Below are 23,397 nucleotides of genomic sequence, written 5' to 3' on the forward strand. Positions count from 1 at the left end.
TTTATTTTTAAATGTCCTTTTGCAGACTGGAAATCAAAAGTTGAGATATCAAGGATTTTAAGCTGGAAAGTAAGCTGAGACAAAACTGAAAGTAGCTTATAACCAACTTAAATTCCTAAGGTGTGACAAGAAAAACAAAGAAACAAAAAGGAATTAAAGCAGATTTTCCCCTTTAGAGAACTTCATGAGTCAATATGACATGCTTGGCTGGATATCCAAAGGTAAATGAAACATTTAAAAAAGGGGCAGAAGACAGAAGATATAAGGCAACATAAAAGGTAAGAATCCAATAATAATAATAATAATAAGAAAAATCCAACAATAATAATAATAATAACAACAACAACAACAATATAAGACCCATAATACAAGCAAGACAGAGAACCTAGTCATAAATTAAGAAATAGCATGAAGGGACCGAGAACTGAAAGAGAAGCGAAATGTGAACCACCTGTAAATCGGGGAATTATACTGCCATTATTCACAATGTTTGCACTTCTCTCCTCTTTCAGGAAAGGCTATTAAAATAAGTTTTCTTGGTAGAAAAAGCAGAGTCAGTAAAACAGAGAAGTACAGTGAAGCAAAAAGTAATTAAAACACATGAAAAAGGCTTTGCACTACATCTATGAGAGTTTCTCTTTTACATTTATCTTGCTTCCTCTGCGACTGCTTTCAGTTCTGTTTGTTTGGAAAAGATACTACAAGAGTGGAAAGAGGAGCCCTGGTCAGACTGAGCCTTTCCATACAGCCACATCTGCTCAGGCTGCCCATCCCTTTTCTGGACATGAAATACTGCTTTTTTTTACCTTCCTCTTAGTATTGGAGAAAGTATGTTGTTCATTGGGGTACGATATGTTTAAAAATAAAATGAAAACTAACTTTTTTCACTGCACAGAATGACAGATTGTTAACACGCAGGCTTTACATCTGCTGTTACTGCTCAGAGGTCAGTTGGCCATGGCAAAAAAAGGAAGGAAATGGAAAGCTTCAATGAACATGAACAAAAAGCTTCTATAAGCCAGTAAAGTCAAAGGGAACTCCAAGTCACTATGCCCCGGAAATGCAAAATTTGGCTGTTTATATTGCTGTTCCAATGAGCAAATTCTTCACTTTGCAGGAAAGTCAGCAGACAGGCATGTTCCTTACAACACTTGGAGACTAAGGCACTTCCCTGAAGAGACATCTTCCCTGTGAGAAACCAGCCTGTACCCACTGAAACTCTCTCCTCCACAGGTAAATCACAGAATTAAGAATGGTTGAGGTGGGAAGGGTCCTCTGGAGGCTGTCTGGCCCAGCCCCTGCTCCAGCAGGGCTACCCAGAGCAGGCTGCCCAGGACCATGTCCTGGTGGCTTCTGAAGATCTCCAAGGAGGAGACTCTACAACCTCTCTGGGCAACCTGTGCCTGTGCTCCATCACCCACACAGCACAGAAGGGCTCCTGATGTTCAGAGGGAACCTCCTGTCTGCCAGTTTGTGCCCACTGCCTCTTGTCCCCTGGCACTGGGCACTACTGAAATGAGACTGGATTCAAGAGTTCACCCTCTCAGGCTGTGGGATGAGGCTCTTGCCCATTCATCCAATCCCTCCTAGCTTGCAACTTCATCTACAAGCTTATTTTGAAAATGGAATTATCACTGGCATGGTGAAAAGCCCTCTTAAAATGGACTTGTAGATTAATTTGTAGTTATTTGTACAGGTAACTAAATCACCATTTTGGACCATAGTAGTTACAATAGCTACAGGAGCAAAGTCCAAGAGAGTCAATACAGTGTCACTTGTTGCAACAACCTTAACTATCTTATCTAACTAATGTTTAATGTGATTTTGGGAAAAAAAAAGTCAACAGCATATGAAAAAGTATAGAATAGTATATGGCTATTTATAGAAGAGGTACAACTGATTTCAAAACACTTTAAAAACCTTCTTCTGGATCAGAATGATTATTTGGTTCAACCTGTACCATGAAAAAAAAATAAGAAAAAAAGAAAAAAAAAAAAAAGATTGTATTCGTCCAGAAGCCCAAAGCAGCGATAGACTTTGTCCCCTGCCTGGCATGCTGCTCAGCACCACTCACAAGTGCAGGGGGCAGGCCCCACCCTTCCTGCCTCCTATAAGTAAGCTGGCATTTTTGAACTCTGTTCACATAAGGAAGTGTACTGGCACATTTTTAATGAAAGTGCAGTGACTGTCTTAGGGAAAGCTTATGTATATATGTTTTAGTGGAAGGCTTAAAATAGTCAATAGAATAAGTTAAATTCTTTGTTTTATTTACTTATTTATTTCCCCTAAAGGGAACTGCTGTGCTTACAAGGCTGGTTCTAACGAAAAAAAAGAGTAACCACTGGAAGAAAAGGAGAAAGAAGTCAGATCATCAGGCACGCAGTGTTGCTGGTGCAATAGACCTGGAAGGTAATAAGCACCCTTTTCTTCTCTGAACTTAGTTTCTCTTCTGTAATGCTTGATTGTCCATAATCCAGCACAAGGCTCTTATTTGTATATAGATTAAACTGCTATATTTATCATGGCTAATTCAGAACAATGTTCTTTCAGGTTTAGCTGTGAAGTCAAAAAGTAAGGGAAGGTACTGCCCTAGGACTTTTGGAGCTGCCATACAGGCCTCACCGCTGTTGGTGGTGTGCTTTTCAAAAGAAAGTTTGACAGACCTAGCCAATGACAGCAAGGTTGTTTTTTCGTTGTTGTTGTTGTTGTTTTTCCAACCACACTAAATGTTTTAGCTGTGGACAACTGAATTTAAAATTCAGGAGTACCCCAGTAAATTTGTGCAGCCAGGTAGTGCATCATTTCTCTTCTAGAGGCTGAGCATTGAACAGCCTTTCATCCCTGAATGAGGGAAGTACCTCTCGACAGCCACAGAGCAGCAGATAACTTCTCTTTTGAAAGACATACATCAGCATTGACCTTTCTATACAGCATGCATTGTGTCTATTGCACAGCAGTGCTCATGAAAAATCTGTTGTCACTAGGGATGTTTATTGTGTCATGCTTGTATAACACTATGTTTGCTAATTCTGTGGTGTCCTGTTCAGTTAAGATTTAATAAGTAGCAGATAATCCTGCAGTTTGCAAGTCATTGCTTTCCATCCTAGAGGTGACTGTGTTGCAGTACCATGAGGAGAGATCCTTTCCTGTGGTCTCATGTGTAAAACCAACTTTCCACAGCCTTTGTACAGTTTAAAACAGCACAGCCTCTCCTGGACAGACAATACAAATCTGATAAGGGTTTTGTGAGAATTAGTGGGTCAATACACATGACATACTGTTTCAGTGAAGTGGTCTGCTCACATATGAGTGAACTACAGAAACCCACAATAGTTCTGCTTTTCTGTACAAGAACTGCCAGTAATTTCAGGTCATCCCCACAGAGAAAAGGATCTAGCCTGAACTGCTGTTGGAGTAGTCTTGGCTGTTGCTTCCCCTTGCATGGAAGCCTCCTGTGCCAAGTTCCCCAGTCTGCCCCTCTATATGTGAGAGTAGAGCTGAGGGGAAGGACCCACACTTGGGATGAGTCACTGAGGTAAATGGTGGTGTTTTTAATGGTAAGGTCTTTCTCCAGCATTGCCTCAGATATAACATGGTTTATTCATAACCGGTGTCCCAGGCAGCAACTGCACTTCTGTCTTTACTGGCTGGGAGAGAAGCAGCAGATCAGACGTGAATAGCTTAGGCTAACAATAATTTAGGGGGGTCAGGGGGTGACTCTTTCACTTCTCCATTCTGCTTCATCTGCCTTCATGCCTTTCAGAGCAGGTGTTGCCTCCTCTTCCTGCAGAACCACCTTCAGCTACCCGTGCTTCTCTGAGGTCTACTGGTGCTGGTGAAAGGACACATGACAAAGAACTGAGTCAAATATCAGGTTCAGCACTGACATTGTTTGACTTTGGCTTGTGTGAGGTCCCTTAGCCTTCTGGAGGAAAATCTCCATGATACAGCGAGAGGAACCTCCCCACAGAAGAAGCAATGGGAGAGCTTGCCTGCAGATGCCATGCTCTGTGGGCATCTGAGAGGGAAGGACAGGACACATGGTAGAAGGTTCAGAAGAAGAGTAGAGGCTTGGGAAATATGAGTTGGACAGCCCCGGGTTTGACCATGGGTGACCATGTGCCAAGAGGACTTGTACAGTAGTCCACTGTATTCAGTTTTGGGCCCCTCACTACGAGAAGGACATTGAGGTCCTGGAGCATGTCCAGAGAAGAGCTACGAAGCTGGTGAAGGGCCTGGGACACAAGTCCTGTGAGGAGCAGCTGAGGGAACTGGGGGTTCTTCTCTCTGGAGAAGAGAAGGCTCAGGGGAGACCTTATTGCTCTCTACAGTTACCTGAGAGGAAGGTGTGGGGATCTGGGGGTCTGTCTCTTATCACAGGTAACTAGTGATAGGAATAGAGGGAATGGCCTCAAGTTGCACCAGGGGAGATTCAGGTTGGAAATGAGGAGACATTTCTTCTCAGAAAGAGCAGTTAGGCATTGGAACGGGTTGCCCAGGGAGGTGATGGAGTCACCATCCCTGGGGTGTTCAAGGAAAGGTTGGACGTGGTGCTTGGGGACATGGTTTAGTGGGTGATAGTGGTAATACAGTGATGGTTGGACCAGATGATCTTGGAGGTCTTTTCCAACCCCAATGATTCTATAATTCTATGCTTTGTATCTATACTTGCTGCCTGCTATTAACAATTAACAACAATACAAACAAAGTAAAAAAATAGCATAGCCAAGATGCCCCAGTTTTACAGCTTTGCCAAATACAGGCCTATAGCTGGACACCCTCCAAATCAGAATTTATTTCACCTACTTTTGAACCTCCACGATACACTTCCCCCCCCCCCCCCCATTTTTTTCCCCATGTATGCAGACATGAGCCTCAGAGTCTTGTTTTCACATGCCTTCCTAAGAAAGACTGAACAATCACATTGCTAATATCTGTCTTCTTTAGGGTTACTTCTTTGTGTCCTGCCAGCTAAGCCTCGTATAAAGGACTTCTCAAGCTTTTAGATAAATGTCATTGCAGACAGCCCAGGGTGGAGGTACAGTGCTACAAGTTTTGGGGGTATTTGTGTGGCCTCATGGGGTGCACTTTTAGCTGTGATGGGTTCACAGAGAATCCAGAGAGGAAGCCAGGTTTTGTTAGTAGTGCTCCTCACAGAAGTCTGTGTATATTTTTATTTTTTTTATTTTAATTTTTTTTCTGGCAGACAAGTCTTGAAGTGGATGGTGGGTTATAGTTTAACATACCCTTAGGAGAGTTGGCAGTTCACTTTCAATATGCTGGGAAATCTCATATGGATGTAACATTTGGCAATGGAAAGAAAAGGTCTGGAGGAAAATGAAGCAGGATGGGGTAATAGTGCTTCCTCTGAAGCCTGCAAGCTCAGAAGATAAATAATTTAGACCAGAGTTTTTAAGTAGACAGAATGAGACTGTGCTGCTACCCTCCATCATCTGATCCTCCAAGTTTCTTTTAATCATCCTAGGAAATAATATGCAGATTCTGGTTTTAGCAGGACTTCCAAGCACTTGTCAAACCAGATCAATGCTTGCATTATAAAACTTTCTTAATAGAATCTCATTTCTGAGAGAGTTCATGCAAAGTTAGTGCTCCTGCTGGAAAAGGCTTGTCTCATCTCTGGCCCATATGAGATAGGATATTAGGAAAATAATGTGGTTATAATATGAAGAAATAATTCTAAGGAGAGTCATAAGCCTCCAATAAAGATTTCACACTTTAAAATGAATTGAAAAACAGGTTCATTTCTGGCACTCTGCTTTTCAAACACCAGCATTTGGTGATATCTACTTTTTTTGCTCTCTGTGAATAATGGCATACATGACCAATACACTGTGACTCCATGTCCTCCTTTTAGGCTCCCTCGGCCTAGCTGGATACACAGGGGTGAAATTTCTTACCAAGGCAGCTGTGCTCAAAAAAGTCCCAGTATGGAAGCTCCTATGTCACTTTTTAACCAAAATAATTAGTTTCATTTCTCAGGAATTTCCCATCAGAGCAAGGTGTGGGTTTATCTGTACAGCTGCATCTGGTGTGTAAGTGCTTATTTGACATTATGTACCAGGAAGCTGTAATAATACTCCACCTCCTACTATCAGGCTGCACTTAGCCTTGTTTAGGACACCAACCTTTGAACTCTTATTTGATTTTTATCTCTACAGCCAAGTTTTAACTCGAGCACAACTGGGAAATCACACTTAGGTTCAGTTGTGGAGTGAATTAACATAACAGTTTCCTGAGAGAGAAACAAGCCATCTTTCTTTTTTTTCTACCAGCAGATGTGGTGGTTTTTTGGTTGTTTTTTTTTTTTTTTTTTTTTTTTTTTTTTTTGCCCCTCTGTTTCTGTCCACCTCTCCCAGTCACATTATTCGCATTCTAATTTCCTTAGTGTTTTGCTCTAGGCTGTCCTAAAGTGACTGTGGAAGCTAGTGATACTCCTGCACAGTGTCTGGAAAAGTCCATTCTCTTCAGCAAAAAATAGTTTCTAAAATGGAATGCAGACTATGAGCTGCATTAATACATTTAGCAGTTCAGGGTAAGAGGAACCACACTGGACCTATAATGCAACACTCCCAGGTTTCTTCCTCAGATATTTCTCAATTTCATTTTCCCTTCCCTTCCCTTCCCTTCTCTCATCCCCTTCCATTTTCCTGGTAAGGACAGTGCTGAACTAAGAGCACATGTAAGCCAGGGGGCTGAAGTTGGTCTAATCTCTGATGCTCCTATGTTTGGTAAGGAAAAGTTTTATTTTTATCTCCTTTTTTTTTTTTTGTCTCTGCTGTGTACTCCTGTGGGAGTATAATTCATGGGACTAGGATGGTTGACACCAGATAAAGGCTTGGTGCTTCAAATGTACATATATAGATTATTTCACCCTCATACTTAGGAAAAAGAAATTTTGAGGGTGATTAAAACAAACAAACAAACAAACAAACAAACAAAAAACACAGAGGATTGTAAACCTGGAACTTGTTTTCTGGAGTTTGAGGGAAACCTCTAGTAACTTAAGAACTCTGCACTGAAAAGACAGGTGATCTGCAATTAAACTGCAGGCCTGGCAATCATACTGCCTCTAAGCCTTTCCTCCCAGCATCTCTGAAGGAACAAAGTCACCACTTACTGTGGCACTGCCATTGTGGTGTCTGGAGATGCCTGCAGAACAAGGCTGCACTAAGAAAATTGCTTCCTACAGAACAGCTGCTCTGTTGTGTGGCACAAAATGCTGAATTAGGAGGTACAGTCCCATGGGCAGAAATTAAAAATACATAGGGAGCCAGGCATCCTGTTCCCAGTGGCTTTCCTTTGGACTCAGCTATATGCATATATGTGTGTGTCTGTGTGTATGTGCTTTTGTTTCACTCCCAAATGTGAGTCTCTCTGCTTAGGATATGAGCATCCTGTTGGAGGTATATCAGCAAGAGTGTTTTATTCAAAGCATCAAATAGCTGAATGATATTCCAGACAGAAAGAAATTAACTTAAATTTGTTTCTCTCAGTCCAAGTATGTATGAATTTGGTACTTGTTAAAGAGAAGGCAGCAGGAATGGAAGCCTCCTATTTTGGCTTTTTGGCAACAGAGACCCCAGTGACAGGTTCTGGATAAGACCGTAGTTTTGTTTGACTTTGTCTGTGTGGGTCATTTAACAGAAATTTTGCAGAGAGCCTGCTGTCAGTGGTCAGGGGTGCCTGCTCAAATGACTAAAACCACACCTGGCCTCTGCAGAAGGGACCTTTTTAGGAATCAAAAAAGCACAGCAGCTGGGTGGCTGCATCACAGTGGAGCACTCCCATTTCTTCCTTCTTCTTCTCTGGCTTCAGAGAGGCCAGGTGGCAAAGGAGTCTAGTGCAAAGCAAACATGTAAGAGTGTTCCATGCTGAGCAGGATGGTGTCTTGTTCTATTACAGTGCAAAGGGATGCCAGGAGATGGAAAAATGTATGTGCATGCTGTGGGATTGTTATGTTTATATGAACAAGTACAAGTTACAAGAGTTGTGTGCCACCATCCTATTCATTGCACACAGTCAAGCACACAAGATTATTGACTCAGGTCCCCTAAAGTGAAGGAACAGTTGAGAACATTATATATATATCAAAGTTTTTCCTAATGTTTGTGCTAGTTTTTTATTGCTTTCCTAGTCCTACCTAGAGTATCCAGGGCCCAAACTTGTTGAAGCTTCCCATGAGAGCAGAATTTGTGTTTAGTTATATGCTGGCCTTGTGGCATCATCTGAGCACAGTCTGGGTTTTTCCTGTGCAGTGCTTTGATAAATCATTTTTCTTTCTATCCTGATAATCAGATATTATTGTTACGATATTTCTTCTTTTCCTGAACTGCACCCCAGTTATTGAATACTCCTTTATATTTTTCATATTTCCTATCTAAGCCACCTGTATGCTGATCTTTCTCCAAAAAAAAATAAAAATAATTTTTTAAAAAAAAGCTACTGTTAGGGTTGAGTCAGTTTATGTGTTTGCTGAATTGAGCTACTTTTTTTCTTTTAAACATGCCTCAAGTGTTTCAGGCAAATTTTTCATATCGTAAACTATCTTATTCTCTTGCAGTAAGACCAAACAATGAAATGTAAAATGCACTTGGGCTGAGCAATTATTGAAAAATACTTTCATGAACCAAATGCAGCTAAGAGCAAAGTAGCATATATCTTGTTCCAATTCTTCTATTGCTTTAATTGCCATCTGCAGTGTTACTCAGTAACCAAATTCACTTTCTAGAAAACACTGGTTTCCAGGTACTGCAATATTGCCATCACTGAGGTTTATAAGGTGTTCAGTGAAAAGTTCTGTAGAAATGGTTAAGTATTGGTTGGTATTTACGAAAAACAGGCTATTCCCTAACTTAAAACTAAAAATATGTTCTTGCAGGGACTGAGATGTCTTCACCAAATGATGTCAGTATGGAAGAAATACCGCTGGAAGACAATGAGCGAGACAGCATAGAATACAAGATCCTGATGGCCTATGCACAGCGGCGGTTGTCTGCCAGCAGATACAAGAAACTTCTGAAAAAAGAGACAAATGCACCAAAATCATCATCCTTAATCAGGAGTGAATTAGAGATTCATCATCAAGGGGGAAAAGACGGTTCAAGTCAAACATTGGAATTCCAGAGTGGCATGAGGAAGCAGCACAGCAAAAAGAAAAGAAAACAAAAACATTTATCAAGATATTGTCTACCCTTCTTCTGCAGCAGAGCAGAGCAGGAAAAGCCCCAAAAAACTTCTGTACCTGAAAGTTGCACTTTTGGTACATGCACTGAGAGCCTTTCAGTAAAGAGTTGTCATCATCAGACAAGTATGTCTTTTTGTTCTTTCTTTTGCAGTTTGTTCTTAAATCTTTCTCTAAATAGCTTAAATGACTCAGGGCCTGTGGAAAGGCAGGAAAAGGAAAAAGGCTTCTGTCACTTTTTGCTCATCTTACACTAGCTCTTTTGATTTCCAATTAGGAAGTCAGATTGCTAGATCTTCAGTAGTGCTTGCATACAATATTCATGGTTGTGACTCACTTGTTTGGTTTTTCATCATATGGTGATAAATATCATACAATCATACAGGTTGCTTTTTATGAGCATTGGCCTTTAATTTTTATACCTGGTTAGAAAGAAACTGTGAAACACTGGCCAAACTGAAAACCTCCACACAAGAAATCAAAGAAGAGAAGTTTTCTGAAGGCTTTTTCAAAGGGCTTTATCATGGGACATATATTCCACACAAGAAACCAAAGTGCTAGCTTTGTTGTTAACAAGAAACCAAAGTGCTAGCAAAGTTGCCAATTTGAGGCAACCAGCATCAAGCAGAGAGTAGTTCATGTCTCTGGACTGCCTCTCATAATTCCACTGTGTACCTTAAATGGAAACAGTCTTCCACAGTTATATAAATCTCCTTTACATGTTGCTACTCCTGCCACAGGATTCCTCTCACATATAGATCCTGACTGAGGAGGCAGGCTTAAAAAATAATGTGTGGTCTGAGGCTAGGTTGGGAAGGTAACATGTCTTCATTTTAAGAAAGCTGTGGAGAGAGTTTTCCATATCAAGTCTAAACCGACCCTCCCATGTGCTGGAAGAAGAGGTGTTGGGTAACAGGAATACATCCTGCATTTGGGGATCCCATCCACCTACACTCCCTGCACCCTCGCCTCCAAAGCCAGCTGCACATAGAGTGCTGCACTGTAGACAATGATCATTTACCTTTTCTGCTCTAGAAAATGACTAATACCTTAACCTCTCATGAAAGACAGAGAGGATGGTGAAGTGTCCCCATTAAGTAGCCATATGCAGTGTATGATAGGTTGTCATATTGTATTCATATAAATAATAGGGGGTTGTTTGTCTAATTTGTCCCAAGCTGATCCTGTCGTCTCCCTGACCCCTTGGTGTCACAGCAGTTGCTCTCTTATTTCACTGCATGTAAAGATATTTCTAAAGATTATCCCCCATCCTTGATTAGATTAACTGTCCTGGAGCAGCTCCTGCCCACCAAGCCCACAATTATCCCTATGCCAAACCCAGCTGGATCTCTCAAGAAAGGGTCCCTGTCTCAGCCCAATTCATTTTTCTAGGGTGAAATGACCATAACTTTCCATGGTCTTGATTCAAGTATCACACTCATTGTGTCCATTTTTATTTCAATTTCATTTTTACATTGTCAAGAAAAGCTCTCAAGAGTTTGTGGGCAACTGCTTAATGGTCCTGCCAATACATGGCCACTGTCCCTGCAGGTGGAAGCATGGCCTCAAGATAACACCTCACTGTGCTTTGTGTTAACCTCCCTGGAGACAGTGCTTGGCTTCAGATACAGACTTTACCTGCCCTTGGACAGATTCTGGACTGATTCCTAAAACATATTTTTTTGTAACTTACACTACTGACAACTGAGAAGCAAGCTTGGCCAGGCCATTCGGCAGCAAATGGTGATGCTTTGGGGGATCACTTGCCTAAAAAGACAGCTTGCTCTATTAAAAAACAGTTGCCTATTCTTAGGTTTCTGAAGTCATAATCATAAGCTGTCACAAAGAGTCCAATCCCCTTCCTAGAAGTTTAGCCACTCTGCATGCAGACAAAGAGAAGGAAATGTCTGGGTGTTGATTCACCACCCTTGAAATGCAGTTTTTATTGGCCACCTTAACCCCTGCTGCCCTCACAATACACTCTGCCTGTGAATTTTGCATGTGCTGTGGGTCAGGCCACAGCTGAGCTTGTCTCACTGCCTGCTGATCACACAGGAGCTGCCACTGAGGAGAGAACAAGTTTTGCAAGCTCCATGAGGCTAGTTGTGAAAAAGAGCACTTTCTAGCTGAAGCAAGCCTTGCAACAGCTCTTTCTGCTCTCCTTACTTTAGCAGGATCCCCTGTAGAATCCCCTCACCAAGTGATGTCTTCAGACAGTGGGGGTCCTGAATAAGGTCAGTACGCAAGGTGGATAAAGCTAGTTTGGCTGCCAGGTGATGGGTTCTCCCAGTATTCATGTCCAAACACAAGAGTGTTGAAGACATGAGAAGCTTCTGTGCTAGAGGTGCCTCTGTAGTGGTCTGCTTCTCCTTAGCTCAGGATCAACCTGTGGGAACAAGGAAAGAGCATTCAAATACGGTGCCTTTCCTGAATCTGGGGCTATAGATGAACTAGTTATGGGCAATATCACACTCATATCAAGGTCTAAGATTCACAATCCTGTAGAGCAGTACTCTCCTGTTTCTTACGATAGGATGTTCATCTGAGTTGCAAGGATGTATGCTAGAGGGCAATGCTTACACTTGCTTCTGTATGGTCTATGTATAGCTAGCTGCTGCTCAAATACTAGAGATGGGTTGTAATGCATTACTTACCTCTCTAAATTATTACCAGCTGATCTCATGCAACAACAAAGCCCCAGCTTGGGAAAATATCTCTCTTGGTATCCTCAGGGTACTTCCACCTCAGGGAGCATGTAAACAAGTAAATCTCCGAATTATTTCCTGGAAAGATTAATTGCCATCTTTATTTCTCACCCTCCTTCCCAATCAGATGAAAAAGCAGATGTCAACAACATTGCGGACCACCTTCCTTCCCAATCAGGTGAAAAAGCTGATGTTGACCACATTGCAGACAAACTTGCCAAGCTCGTTACTTCCAGACCTCAGTCATCTCCTTCAGGTGTGATGTTCAAGATGCTGGTGCATTCCCAGTCTCTGGAAGAAGATGGCAAAGATACTGCTGAGGGAAATGAGAGTGAAGGAAATGGTAAGGATGAAGAATTTCCTTCTCGTAGGCAGGTCATTAGGTTGGTATTGCACACCAGGATGTTTTTTCCAGGTATGGTGATGCACTCAAGAACTCTCTGGTAAGATGCTGTGAAGAGGGAAGTTTGTTCTGCTTGTTCCTGTTCTGTTCCCCACAGTTCAGGTATTCCTTTTGCTGCCTGCTACTGCAATTAAAGGGAACATCATTAACAATCCAGGGAAGTGTGACATAAGAAAAGGAGAATGGCAGCAAAGTGACAGAAGGTGACAGAGCAGTGATAGGAGTTAGGGACAGAATAATACACTGGGACTCTAAGGCCAAAGACCTGTCATAGGGCAATGATATCTTGGTCAGTCTCTCTTTAGAGAGGGGACAACATTGATCAGCAACCTGTTAAAAGTGTGAACTGATGGTTTTCTGCGGTGTCTGCAGAGGTTTTAATGCAAGCTTCCTGGAAATTTCTGGTTGCAAAAAGTAGCCAGCCATGCTTACATTTTCTTTAATCCAGCAAACCCAAAGTTTGTTCTGATGAGTCATGGAAGGTGTAATTGGTAACAATGAGGGGATTTTTTCCCCTCTAATTTTGCCTGTTTTCTTGGGCCTCTGCTAGCTTCCCCTTTGTTCTGTCTTGTTACCAGCCATACCTCAAAGCATGCAGAGCTGGCACTGGGATGCTAAAGCCATGCTCCTTCCCAAATTCTTAACTGGAGCAAAATATCATGCAGATGGAAAAAGACCATTGTTTGCTCCACACAGACTAGAACAGTGAGCTTCTGCATAAAGCCTGGATACACAACTCTATGTGAATTTGCCACAAAATAGCAGCTCTTTTCATGATTAATTGACAGAAGGACTTTCACAATGGTTTGCTATCTGGATCCTACTAGAAAGCAGTGATATTTATGCCGTCTCTTCTCTTTAACAGATGAAGAAAAGACAATACAAGAAATAGTTGCACTGTTAAGAAAATCAGGGGATCAACTAGAAGAAAAGGTAAGTATTTCTGTTTTCAGGAGCTACACAGGTTAGAGTGGGAGACAGAGATTACACTTCTGTTGAGAGTGAATGTTTTGTAACTTAGCTCTCTGTCTCTATCCTGACCTCTTTCCACATTTAGGGCTTTCTGAAGCCTTAACCATTCATTCTGAAACCTTTCTTAAGACCAGAAGACTAGCAAAGATCTCAATTGGGGTGTAGGAGGAAGACAACAAAAAGGTGGTATATTTCAAAGAGTCACTTGACTCATTCACTTTGAGTTTCATAGGACACTGAGCACCTGACTAACTCCATGAAACTCCTGTGCTTGTGTTAAATTTGGCATATGAGTTGTTCTCAGTGAAGGAAGGGAAACTCTACAATTCTAAGAATTGCTGTATAGAAAGAGAAATAATTCTGAATGCATTTTGAGAACCATGCACAAAAGCTATACAAAAATCTCTGCACGTGTCCACTATTAGGAATGGTTGTCTTCTCTATTAAAAATACAGATACACATTCTCTAATGCCCTTCATTAGCTGCCCCTTCTGATCTGTATCAGTATCATCCCACATGGAGGACATGTTCTGCTCTGGCAGCAGAGAGGTTCTTAGATAAGGTAAGAAGTGTCACAAAGATTGAGCAAATGGAGGTTAGGACAGCAGTTGCTGCCAGCACTTCTCATAACCTTTAGTGTCATCTTCCCACTGCTCCTGCCTCCTCACACGCAAGTCTCCATATCAGTGTCACACTTTTTTTTGCCTTTTTCTCTCTCTGCTTCTCTCATTCAAATGCAAATAAATAAATAAATAAATAATAAAACCCTGAAAAATCTTAGCGACACCTCCAGAGCCTGAAGGAACAGCTGTGCAGTGAGGTGTGGGGTTGTGTATCATCTTTTCCATTCAACACCACAAATAGACTGTATTGCATATATTATCTAGAGATGCTCTCCTTTCCCAGTGGGATAGGGAAACAAATTACAATAGAAGTGGCTCAGTTTAATTGATCCTTATTCTTATTTTCAGTTCAAAAAGGACAGGACTTTCTATCAGCAATTCAGAGACATGTTGTCCTACACCTTCTTTGAGAGGGTCACTGATACATTCCTGGAGGATGTCTCAGCAGATTCAACAAATGAGACAGAAAGTCAGCTACAATGTGCCAAAGTTGCCTTCACGCTCGAAATTGCCACCAGACTTACTGCTGTGGACAACCATCCTATGAACCTGGTCATGGGTTTTGGATCAAAGTACCTCAGAGAACACTTCAGTCCGTGGATTCGTGACCGGGGAGGATGGGTATGAGTTTTGTCTCCCTTGACTTGAGCATAGTATAGAAGTACCATACTTTCATAGAACTGGCATAGGCCAGCTGCAAAACAAGCTATAAAGGTATTCTTTAACACAGTATGTATTTAAGCTGTGGACTTCCTCCTGCAAGACATCTTCTATGCTGCAAGCTTTTTATTTACATAGGTTCAAAATCAATAGGAGACATTCGTGGAAGGCTGTTGAATATAAAGCACTATTCCTGGTGCAGGCTGACTTCAGCAAATACATGTAGCTGAAGGCTGAGAGAAACACCAGGAAACTTCACTACATGCTTGACCTAATCTTAAACTTCTCCCCTAAAAGTCTGCTGTTGGCAAGTTCTGGGGACAATGTAGCAGTTCAGCACTTCATACAGTCTGCCCTTACAGTATTGTATATGTCCACCTCTCTGTACACAAAGGCACCCATTTATCTTCATATCCCACTTTCAAAGCCAGCAGTGAGAGGTGCCCTTTGGCCAGCAGTGGTGCAGAGCTGCTGTCCTTTGTAGCTTATTTGCCTGGCTTTGTTGTTGTAAGGCACTTGCAACAGAGATCTTAGTCCTTTTGTGCTTCATGAAGTGCTGTAAAGTGTACATCCATGGAAACAGACGGCACGTGAGGTCAGGAAATCCTACTGGCAAACCTACTGACTGACCCCAGCAGATCTGAATTTAGGATGAGGGTCATAATTGCTTTTATAATTTTAAGTTTTCTTTCTCTGTTACAGGAGAAGGCTGTGACTTCACTGGATCAGGAAGAAGTAGAATAAATGTGAGTGAATGCGTTCTTCAGGGTGCATGAACCTTCAGTTAAGGAACATGAGGATCTTACCACAATCCAGTTCCCATGGCTATGTATTTTTATTTTTCACATGGAATGTTGGACTCTTGCATGGCTAAGTCTGATGGGTACAATAGCACTTCCTCAAAACTGGTATTGATGCAGAAGTGCTTTTTAAAGGATATGAAGGCACTTCCAACTCTGCAGCATTCAGTCCCATGGATAGTGATTTCAGGTACCTTTCTGAGTAGAGGTGCTTGCCACTGCTCCTACAGATGGATGTTGAAATGCAAACCGGAGGAAAATATCAGTGTGCAGTCAAGAATCACTGGACTGTGATCCAGTCCACTTTCACTTCCACTGAGCTGGTGGAAGGGGATGGGGAGTAGAATGTGACCCTCATAATCCACAAGGAAATGTTTGGTGACCTGCTACTGCACTTAGATATATGCAAGTCGATGGGGCCAGATGGGATCCACCCAAGTGTACTGAGAGAACAGGCGAAAGAGCTGGCCAAACCGCTTTCCATCATTTCACAGGATCACAGAATTGTAGGGGTTGGAAAGGACCTCAAGAGATCATTGGGTCCAACCCCCCTGCCAAATCAGGTTCCCTAGAAGAGGATGTTCAGGTAGGTGTCCAGACAGCCCTTAAATATCTCCAGAGAAGGAGACTCTACAACCTCCCTGGGCAGCCTATTCCACTGCTCTGTCACCCCTACCATGAAGAAGTTATTTCGCATGTTGGTGCAGAACTTCCTGTGCTCCATTTTGTGGCCATTGCCCCTTGTCCTGTCCCCACAAACCACTGAAAAGAGGTTGGCCAAATCTCCCACACCTAAGATATTTGTAAACATTAATGAGATCCCCTCTCAGCCTTCTCTTCTCCAGGCTGAACAGACCCAGGTCTCAGTCTTTTCTCAGAGGGAAGATGCTCCAGGCCCTTTGTTATCTTTGTTGCCCTCTGCTGGACTCTTTTCAGGAGCTCCCTGTCTTTTTTGTACCGGGGAGCCCAGAACTGGACACAGTACTCCAGGTGAGGCCTGACCAGGGCAGAGTAGAGGGGGAGGATCACCTCCCTTGACCTGCTGGCCATGCTCCTTTTAATGCACACCAGGATCCCATTGGCCCTCTTGGCCACCAGGGCACACTGCTGGCTCACGGCCAACCTGTCATCCACCAGGACATTCAGGTCCTTCTCTGCAGAGTTCCTGTCCAGCAGGTCATGCCCCTAGTGATCACCTCCCCCAGCTCCCTCAGCACACATGGATGCATCCCATCAGTACCCATGGATATGTGTGTTGAGCCCCCTCAGACGCTCCCAAACCACTCCCTCATCAACCAGCGGGGAGATCTCCACTTCCCAGGCCCTTTCTCCTCCCTCCAGGGTCCAGGAGTCCCAGGGAGGAGTCTTTGAAGCAAAGACTGAAGCAAAGAAGGTATTTAGTATCTCCGCCTTCTCAGCATCCCCCATTACCAGGACACCCCCCTCATTCAACAGGGGAAAAAAAAAAAAAAAAAAAAAAAAAAAAAAAAAAAAAGAAACAAACAAACAAAAAACCACTTATTATTATCCTTTATCTCTTTTGGAAGCTTCACCTCCAGGTGGGCTTTAGCCTTCCTTGTCGCGTCCCTGCAGGCCCTGACAACCCTCCTATACTCATCCCAAGAGAACAGGCCCTTTTCCCACATATCATAGACGTTCCTCTTCCTTTTGATCTTGTTGATGAGCAAGGATGCTTATCCACACACGTTTTCTGCCTTCACATCCCTAACAAACCCATGCCTGTTGGTAAGAAAAACATCCAGAAGTCCCCCCTGCCTCATTGGTTCCTCTACCACCTGCATCAGAAAATTATCTTCAATGCATTGAAGGAACCATTTGGACTGCATGTGCCTGGCTGAGTTACTTTCCCAACATATATCTGGATAACTGAAGTCCCTCATGAACCAGCACCCAGAATCTTGTGGCCCCGTGACCAAACACAGATCTCGAGCTCATCTGTTTATTTCCCATGCTCTGTGCATTGGTATACAGGCACTTAAGGGAAGCAGCAGGCACAGTTAGCCCTAGAGGGATGCAAGAAAGAGATTCCAGACAGGATATCAGGGTCATTACCTTCTCTGAAGAGCCCTCGGACAATCCTATGGGACAACTCAGAGGTTTTTCCCTACTATCTTCATCAGTGTCAGGCAGTCCCCCAGCCCTTCTCTGTCATTCCTAACTCCCCTCCCTTCCCCCATCAAACCTAGTTTAAAGTCCCAGTAATAAGTCCAGAGAGTTTGCTCCCCGATGTGCTTGTGCCCCACTTGCTGAGCTGGCTTCTGTCAGCAGCCCACATACCCGGCTTCTTAAAGACCTGCCCCAGATCAAAACTGAAAACAAATGATCTGATTAGAGGTTTTAAAGCTGTAGGTGTGACAGAGGAAGAAATAACAGTGTATCATTTACAATAAAGATGTGTTGCAGTGAAAATATTCATAAAGTGGAGGCTTGATTTGAGGCCTATTAAGTGAAGACTTTTGGATTTCCATCCCCTGCAAGTCCCTAGTGGATGGAGAAGGAACTAGGAACATCTGCTGAAGCTGTAAAATCACAGCATTGCTCCTGTGATTTTCTGGTACAAACAGTTAATGTTTCCTGAAAGGGCTCTCTACCTCTCAGTAAGATACCATTCTAGTACAGGTACTCATTCTGTGTGTACAAGCATGTTAACTGTTAATTGTACAAAGAACTTAGTAACAAATCATGACTTTGAATGAAAGTCATAATCAGCAGTTTAATTGGAGGTACAAAATATGCAATAAAAGATCAATATGCTATAAAAGATCAAGTATTTTTCTAATAAACCTTAAAATTTCAACTGATGTATAGCAAACTGTTGCTGTTTGGACACACATGTGCGAAACAAGATGGGGAAGACAGAAGTGAGGGAGCTTTGTTTCTCTTCTTCAGAGGACTGGGGAAATACTTCATATATCTCTAGACTGTAAATCTAAGACTCCCTTAGTTTTTAAGGATATCCCGCCTTTTTTATCACTTCAAATGTCCCCAAAAGGAGGGTTATTTGGGGATAGAGGCAAGCACTCACCCAGAAGTTCAAAATGTTCCTTCCTTTCCTTTCTCTGACATCTTTTTTCCATGAAAAAAAAATTGTAGGCATTGTACCTTCCTCACACTGGAGGCTGCTGCTTTATTATAAATTTGATTGGTTACTAAAGCAGGCGTATTAGCTAGATGTTGGCTCTGAAGCACTGGATGTGATTCCACTTTAATTACACCAAGACTCGACTTGGTTTGCTGGCATACACTAGTTTGCCATTAGTTGGGTGCTAGCTCGTTTTTTTATTTTTATTTTTTGGCTTGAATAAGACTGCTATTTAGGAAGGTGCAAATTTTGCATATGTGAGTGTGGTTTTCAAGCAGAAGGTTTAGCAGCTCTAAAACCATACTTGCCTCTCATCCCCAATTTGAAACCTCAGGGCCAGTTTCATGCCAAGAATGGAGCCAACAGCAAGACAGACTGTCTTGAATGGGAATGTGAAAACTAGCCATCTAGGAAAAGATATTCAGCTGTTTTTTATTTTACTCTGGGTTGTTAAGAGAGATTTTTTTTTTTTTTCCAGTAGCAGTAGGGGCCAGCATAGGCAATCAGCCAAGTGAGCTGTTTCTTATTTAGATGTTCTTACATTTGTCATCCGCATCAGCTAGATTTTAAGAGCAACCTATTCCTTTTATGGCAGGGATCTGTGCTAACCTTCTTGCTGGAGTGATGGCTTTGGTTTATTGTGAGAGTAGTCAGCAAGGCTGAGCACCAAGTTGTTGCCCCTGCTGCTGGCTGGCACTAATTAGCAAAATTCTACTATTGGCTCAACTAGTCTTTGCCTTTTTTTTTTTTTTTTAATCTCTGATGACTAAGCTAGTGGTGTACAAATACACACATTTTGGATGTGTGTGGAAGTGGAGGGGGTGTTGTAAAGGACACTGGCTGTGCATGCATTCATTTTACTTTAGTGTCTCACAAGAAATACCTCTCTCTGTATCATAGGATCCTCTGGTGCCAACTTGGGGTGTTACAGTAAAGAGAAAGAGGTTTACTGTTAGAAAAAACACCGTCACTTGGGGCTTTTATTACTGTGTGTCTAACCAACTCAGCATCAAGCTATTTGTTACATCACGTAGCCTAATTTTAAAATGATCTGATTTCATCGTGCATTAACATTGCACAGAGAGAGTTTAGCCCTCTGCAGGTGGTTCCAGGATGTATTTTATCCTGCAGCTGTCTTCTGGGTTGTGTCAAACTCAGTCAATCTATTGGGACAGCCTGTGTTAGCACCTAGGACCTGCCTCCCGACCTAATATGACCTCCGTGAGCCAATGCTCCAGCAACATACAGGACCTGTCCTGGCTCCTGTTCCATGGAGCAGCTAAAGCATCAGATAAGAAGATCCCGCTACCCATGTGCACACATGTTTTACAAATGAGCCATACCCTGGCTCATGGCTGCAGTGCCCCTTGCTCCAGTGAGTAGGCAGTAAGAGGAAGAAATAGCAGAAAACAGCTTGGAGCCTTTGCCCCAAACCAACCATCTTACATTTCCATTACTTACTTTTCTTTTTTTTTTTTTTTTTTTTTTTTTTTTTTTTTTTTCTGGCTCTCAGAGGGTAGGACTTCTTTCAGCTTTCAGGAATTGCTGTCAGAGCTGTGTGTGTTCAGTATTTCTCCAAAATCAGCTGGTGAGTCTTGTGTCTTCTCACTACTTCAGATGGTCTCCATCATTTTAGAACCAAGTCTCCTTTTTCTCCTTCTCACAGGTAAGAGAGTGCTACCAACACATACATTTCAGTAGACAGAAGGTTGACAAAAAGTGAATTGCAGAAAAGCAATGAGGGGAATAACAAACAGATACCATTGTCTGAAAACTGGATTTATGGTCTATGACTTGTCTGCTGCAAAGGCTCACAATCTGGAACAAGTTCAGGGTGAAAAGTTCACAGCTGGGGCGTTGCAGTGTGAGTGAAGGGTGAGAAGCAAGCAGAAAACATTAAAGCCTTGCTTGTGTGTTATCTGCAATGCTCTTGACAGGGATGGTGTAAACGCTGGAAGGGAGACAGAAACTCTCTTGCTGTTGCATGATACCTAGCACAGCAGGTTGTGGGGTGGGGTCAGATGTTCTTGGATTGGAGCTACTGCAGTCCATCCAAATTAACCAACAGAGAACTTTTCTCCCTTGCCCATGACTTGCTCCACTGCATATCTGCTGCAGTCAGAGCAGAGCTTTTTGCTGTGCAGATGCAGAAACAATGTGTTTTCCTGCCTGGGGTAGTAGAAATGATGGGTTGCAAAAAAAATTCTTGCATCTTTGCTGACTGTATTCGCTATGCTGACTTTCAGGATAGTCTTTCCCTCATCTTTCTATCCCAGGGTCACTGTTGGCAGACACATGCCCAAACTGGCTTTTATCTCTGCTCTAAGGGAAAGCTCAGATGCTTTCCAGGCAAAGCCAGAATGCTAATGCAAAACTAACTGAGTTCATAGCTAAAAGATGCTGTAGAGAGATGGAACCTAAGTTGTTGGAAGTTAAACACCAGAAGTGGAGCTTCCTGTCTGCCATTGCAGTGGTTCTGCTGCAAATACTCATTACACACAGCACTGCAGTGGAAAATTTGTGTTATGCACTTCCCTAGGGATCTGAACCTGCATTTTCTTGCATGCCAGATAGCTGTTCTAACTACTGTAGATGTGGATAACACTACTACTTTAAGTAGGGCTTTTTATCCCCCTCTGCGTTCCCCACAAACCTGAAATTGTGTCTCCAGAGGAACATCTGCTAGGCTGGTCCTGTTGGCTAGACAAACGAGGAGAAGCATCCCAAGCAGCTTAGCACTGCTCAGAGAGAGTTCTCTAATCACATCTAGTGGCAGAAATGTAGGCAAGCATGGTACCTTCTGTGTTAAGCAAGACCTGAAGGAAATCCTTGGTGGTGCCTGAATCATAGAATTACTCAGGTTGGAAAAGACCTCTAAGATCATCTAGTCCAACCTTTAACCTAGTAATAAAGTTTACCACTCCTACCAGCTCTCTCAGTACCCTCGGGTGGATCCCATCTGGCCCCATAGACTTGCATTCATCTAAGAGGTTCAGCAGGCCATTTCGTCATGGATTACGAGGACTCCGTTCAGCTCTCTTTCCCTGTCTACCAGCTGAGGGGGCTGATTACCCAGAGAACAACTGGCCTTGCTGCTAAAGACTGAGGCAAAGAAGACATTAATTACCTCAGCCTTTTCCTTATCTCTCGTCACTGTTTCCCCCCACATCCAACAAAGGATGGAGATTCTCCTTAGTCCTCTTCTTGTTTATGTATTTATAAAAATATTTTCTATTGTATTTAACAGCAGTAGCCAGATTGAGTTCAAGTTAGGCATTAGTCCTTCTAATTTTGACCCTGCACAGCCTCATGACATTTCTGTAGTTCTCCTGAGTGTACCGCCCCTTCTTCCAAAAGTCATAAACCCTCTTTTTCTTTCTGGGCTCCAGCCACAGCTCTCTGTTCAGCCAGGCTGGTCTTCTTCCACACTGGCTCATCTTTCAGCACATGGGGACAGCCTGCTCCCGTGCCTTCAGGATTTCCCTCTTGAGGAGCATCCAGCCGTCCTGGGCTCCTTTGCCCTTCAGGACTACCTCCTGAGGGACTCCACCAGCCATTCTCCTTAACAGACCGAAGTCTGCCCTCTGGAAGTCCAGAGTGGATCTTCTTCTAAACCTCCTCCTTACTCTTTCAAGAATTGAAAACTCTTAACTTGTGATTGCTGTGCCTGAGATGGCTTCTAACCTTCACATCATACACAAGTCCTTCTCTACGCACAAGCAAAAGGTTCAGTGGGACACCGTCCCTAGCTGGCTCACTCACCAGCTGTTTCAGGAAGTTATCGGCCACCAGCCACCTCCTGTGGACTGAGCGAGCCTGGCTCTTACAGCAATGCCAAACAAACAAACAGTGCTGGCCTGCCAGGACCTTGCATGTGCTCTGCCGAGCTTTAGCGTGAAGTGATGTGTAAAAGCATTACCAAGGAATAGGGTAGAGTTCAGTGCTGAGGTCAGCTCTCTGCTTTTAATTAAGGCGAGTGCAAGTCGGGAAAGACAATATCCCATTATTGAGTGGGTAGTGGCTGTCATGTTAGATGTAGTTTCTGCATTCAATTAGAGGAGGCAAATTAGCCTTTAGTGCCAGAAGAAAAACCAAAATGAGAGCCAGTTTGATGGACCAAAATTAAATGTGAGACAGGAAGAATTTATCATCCCCACAAAAACGTTTGGAATACACACTGGAAAGAAACTTCAAGAAATCCATGGAAGTGCTTTGAAGGGGACTGACTCACAATCACTTTGAAGACTTAAGTTTGCTTTTTACTCTCGGATTTTGAAAAAGGTTTTAGGATTCACAAACTGTATTTTCCTCTGACTGGGGGGGGGGGAGGGGGACTGGAATGTCTTTCTCCTCCCCGCTCCCTCAAATGTTACTGAGCAAACTGCTTGCCCTCTTTGCTTACCAGTGGTCCCTTAAGAGAGATGCTCAGCATTCCATCCCAGGCAAAGTCTCATGTACCCAGCGGTGTGAACAGCAAGTTATAGGCAATTATGGGTTGAGACTGCTTTCTCTCGTACAGACCATAGGACACAGCAATGGGCATAGGCAGGTACATCCACATGGACAAGTCGACCAGGGTCTCTCAAAGGAAAAAGGAGTGGGGAAACCTGTAAAATGCTCTAATTACCAGCATCAAACCCACCATTTCCCCCACTGCTGCTAGTGGCTTTAAAAAGAAAGAGTGTCTTTTTATTTTATCTTCAGATAGTGACTCTAGTAAAGTAAGCTGAAAACCACTATGGCAACAAATTTGCTGTTAATAATATGCACATGAGTTTGCAGTTCATTTTGGAGGATTTGGTACATACCTTATCAAGCATCTCAGCTCAAAAACAAGCCAGCTAATTACCTTCTGGCCTCAGGGTCTCTCTTTCTAGCAGCCCAAGGATGGATGAAGAATGGTTCTCTCACAGTTATTACAACACTAA

At 42.8% G+C, this 23,397-nt stretch overlaps 1 protein-coding gene across 3 annotated transcripts; it reads left to right on the forward strand.

Moving 5' to 3' along the window:
* The first annotated feature begins 1,130 nt into the window (after positions 1-1,130).
* On the forward strand, positions 1,131-23,397 carry BCL2L14 (BCL2 like 14). 3 transcript variants are annotated; one of them, XM_082780515.1, is made up of 7 exons: positions 1,131-1,233; positions 2,292-2,409; positions 8,900-9,328; positions 12,035-12,250; positions 13,176-13,243; positions 14,255-14,527; positions 15,269-19,758. In XM_082780515.1, the coding sequence occupies exons 3-7, from the start codon at positions 8,908-8,910 to the stop codon at positions 15,308-15,310; spliced, it is 1,020 nt and encodes a 339-aa protein (XP_082636641.1). In that variant the 5' UTR covers positions 1,131-1,233; positions 2,292-2,409; positions 8,900-8,907; the 3' UTR covers positions 15,311-19,758. The 3 variants fall into 3 exon arrangements, 2 of the variants coding, with proteins under 2 accessions (XP_082636641.1, XP_082636640.1); XR_014319137.1 differs by lacking the exon at positions 1,131-1,233 and adding an exon at positions 19,983-23,397 and having other exon boundaries at positions 2,172-2,409; positions 15,269-15,952; XM_082780514.1 differs by lacking the exon at positions 1,131-1,233 and having other exon boundaries at positions 2,172-2,409.

Source organism: Aythya marila (genome assembly GCF_965140915.1).
Source record: "Aythya marila genome assembly, chromosome: 1".
NCBI lineage: Eukaryota > Metazoa > Chordata > Aves > Anseriformes > Anatidae > Aythya > Aythya marila.

Excerpts from the sequence above, each read along its gene's own strand:
- BCL2L14 (XM_082780515.1), top strand. The coding sequence starts at position 8,908 with ATGTCTTCACCAAATGATGTCAGTATGGAAGAAATACCGCTGGAAGAC. Across the intron at positions 12,251-13,175 it reads AAATGAGAGTGAAGGAAATG|ATGAAGAAAAGACAATACAA; the intron begins GTAAGGATGAAG and ends TCTCTTTAACAG. Across the intron at positions 13,244-14,254 it reads GGGATCAACTAGAAGAAAAG|TTCAAAAAGGACAGGACTTT; the intron begins GTAAGTATTTCT and ends TCTTATTTTCAG.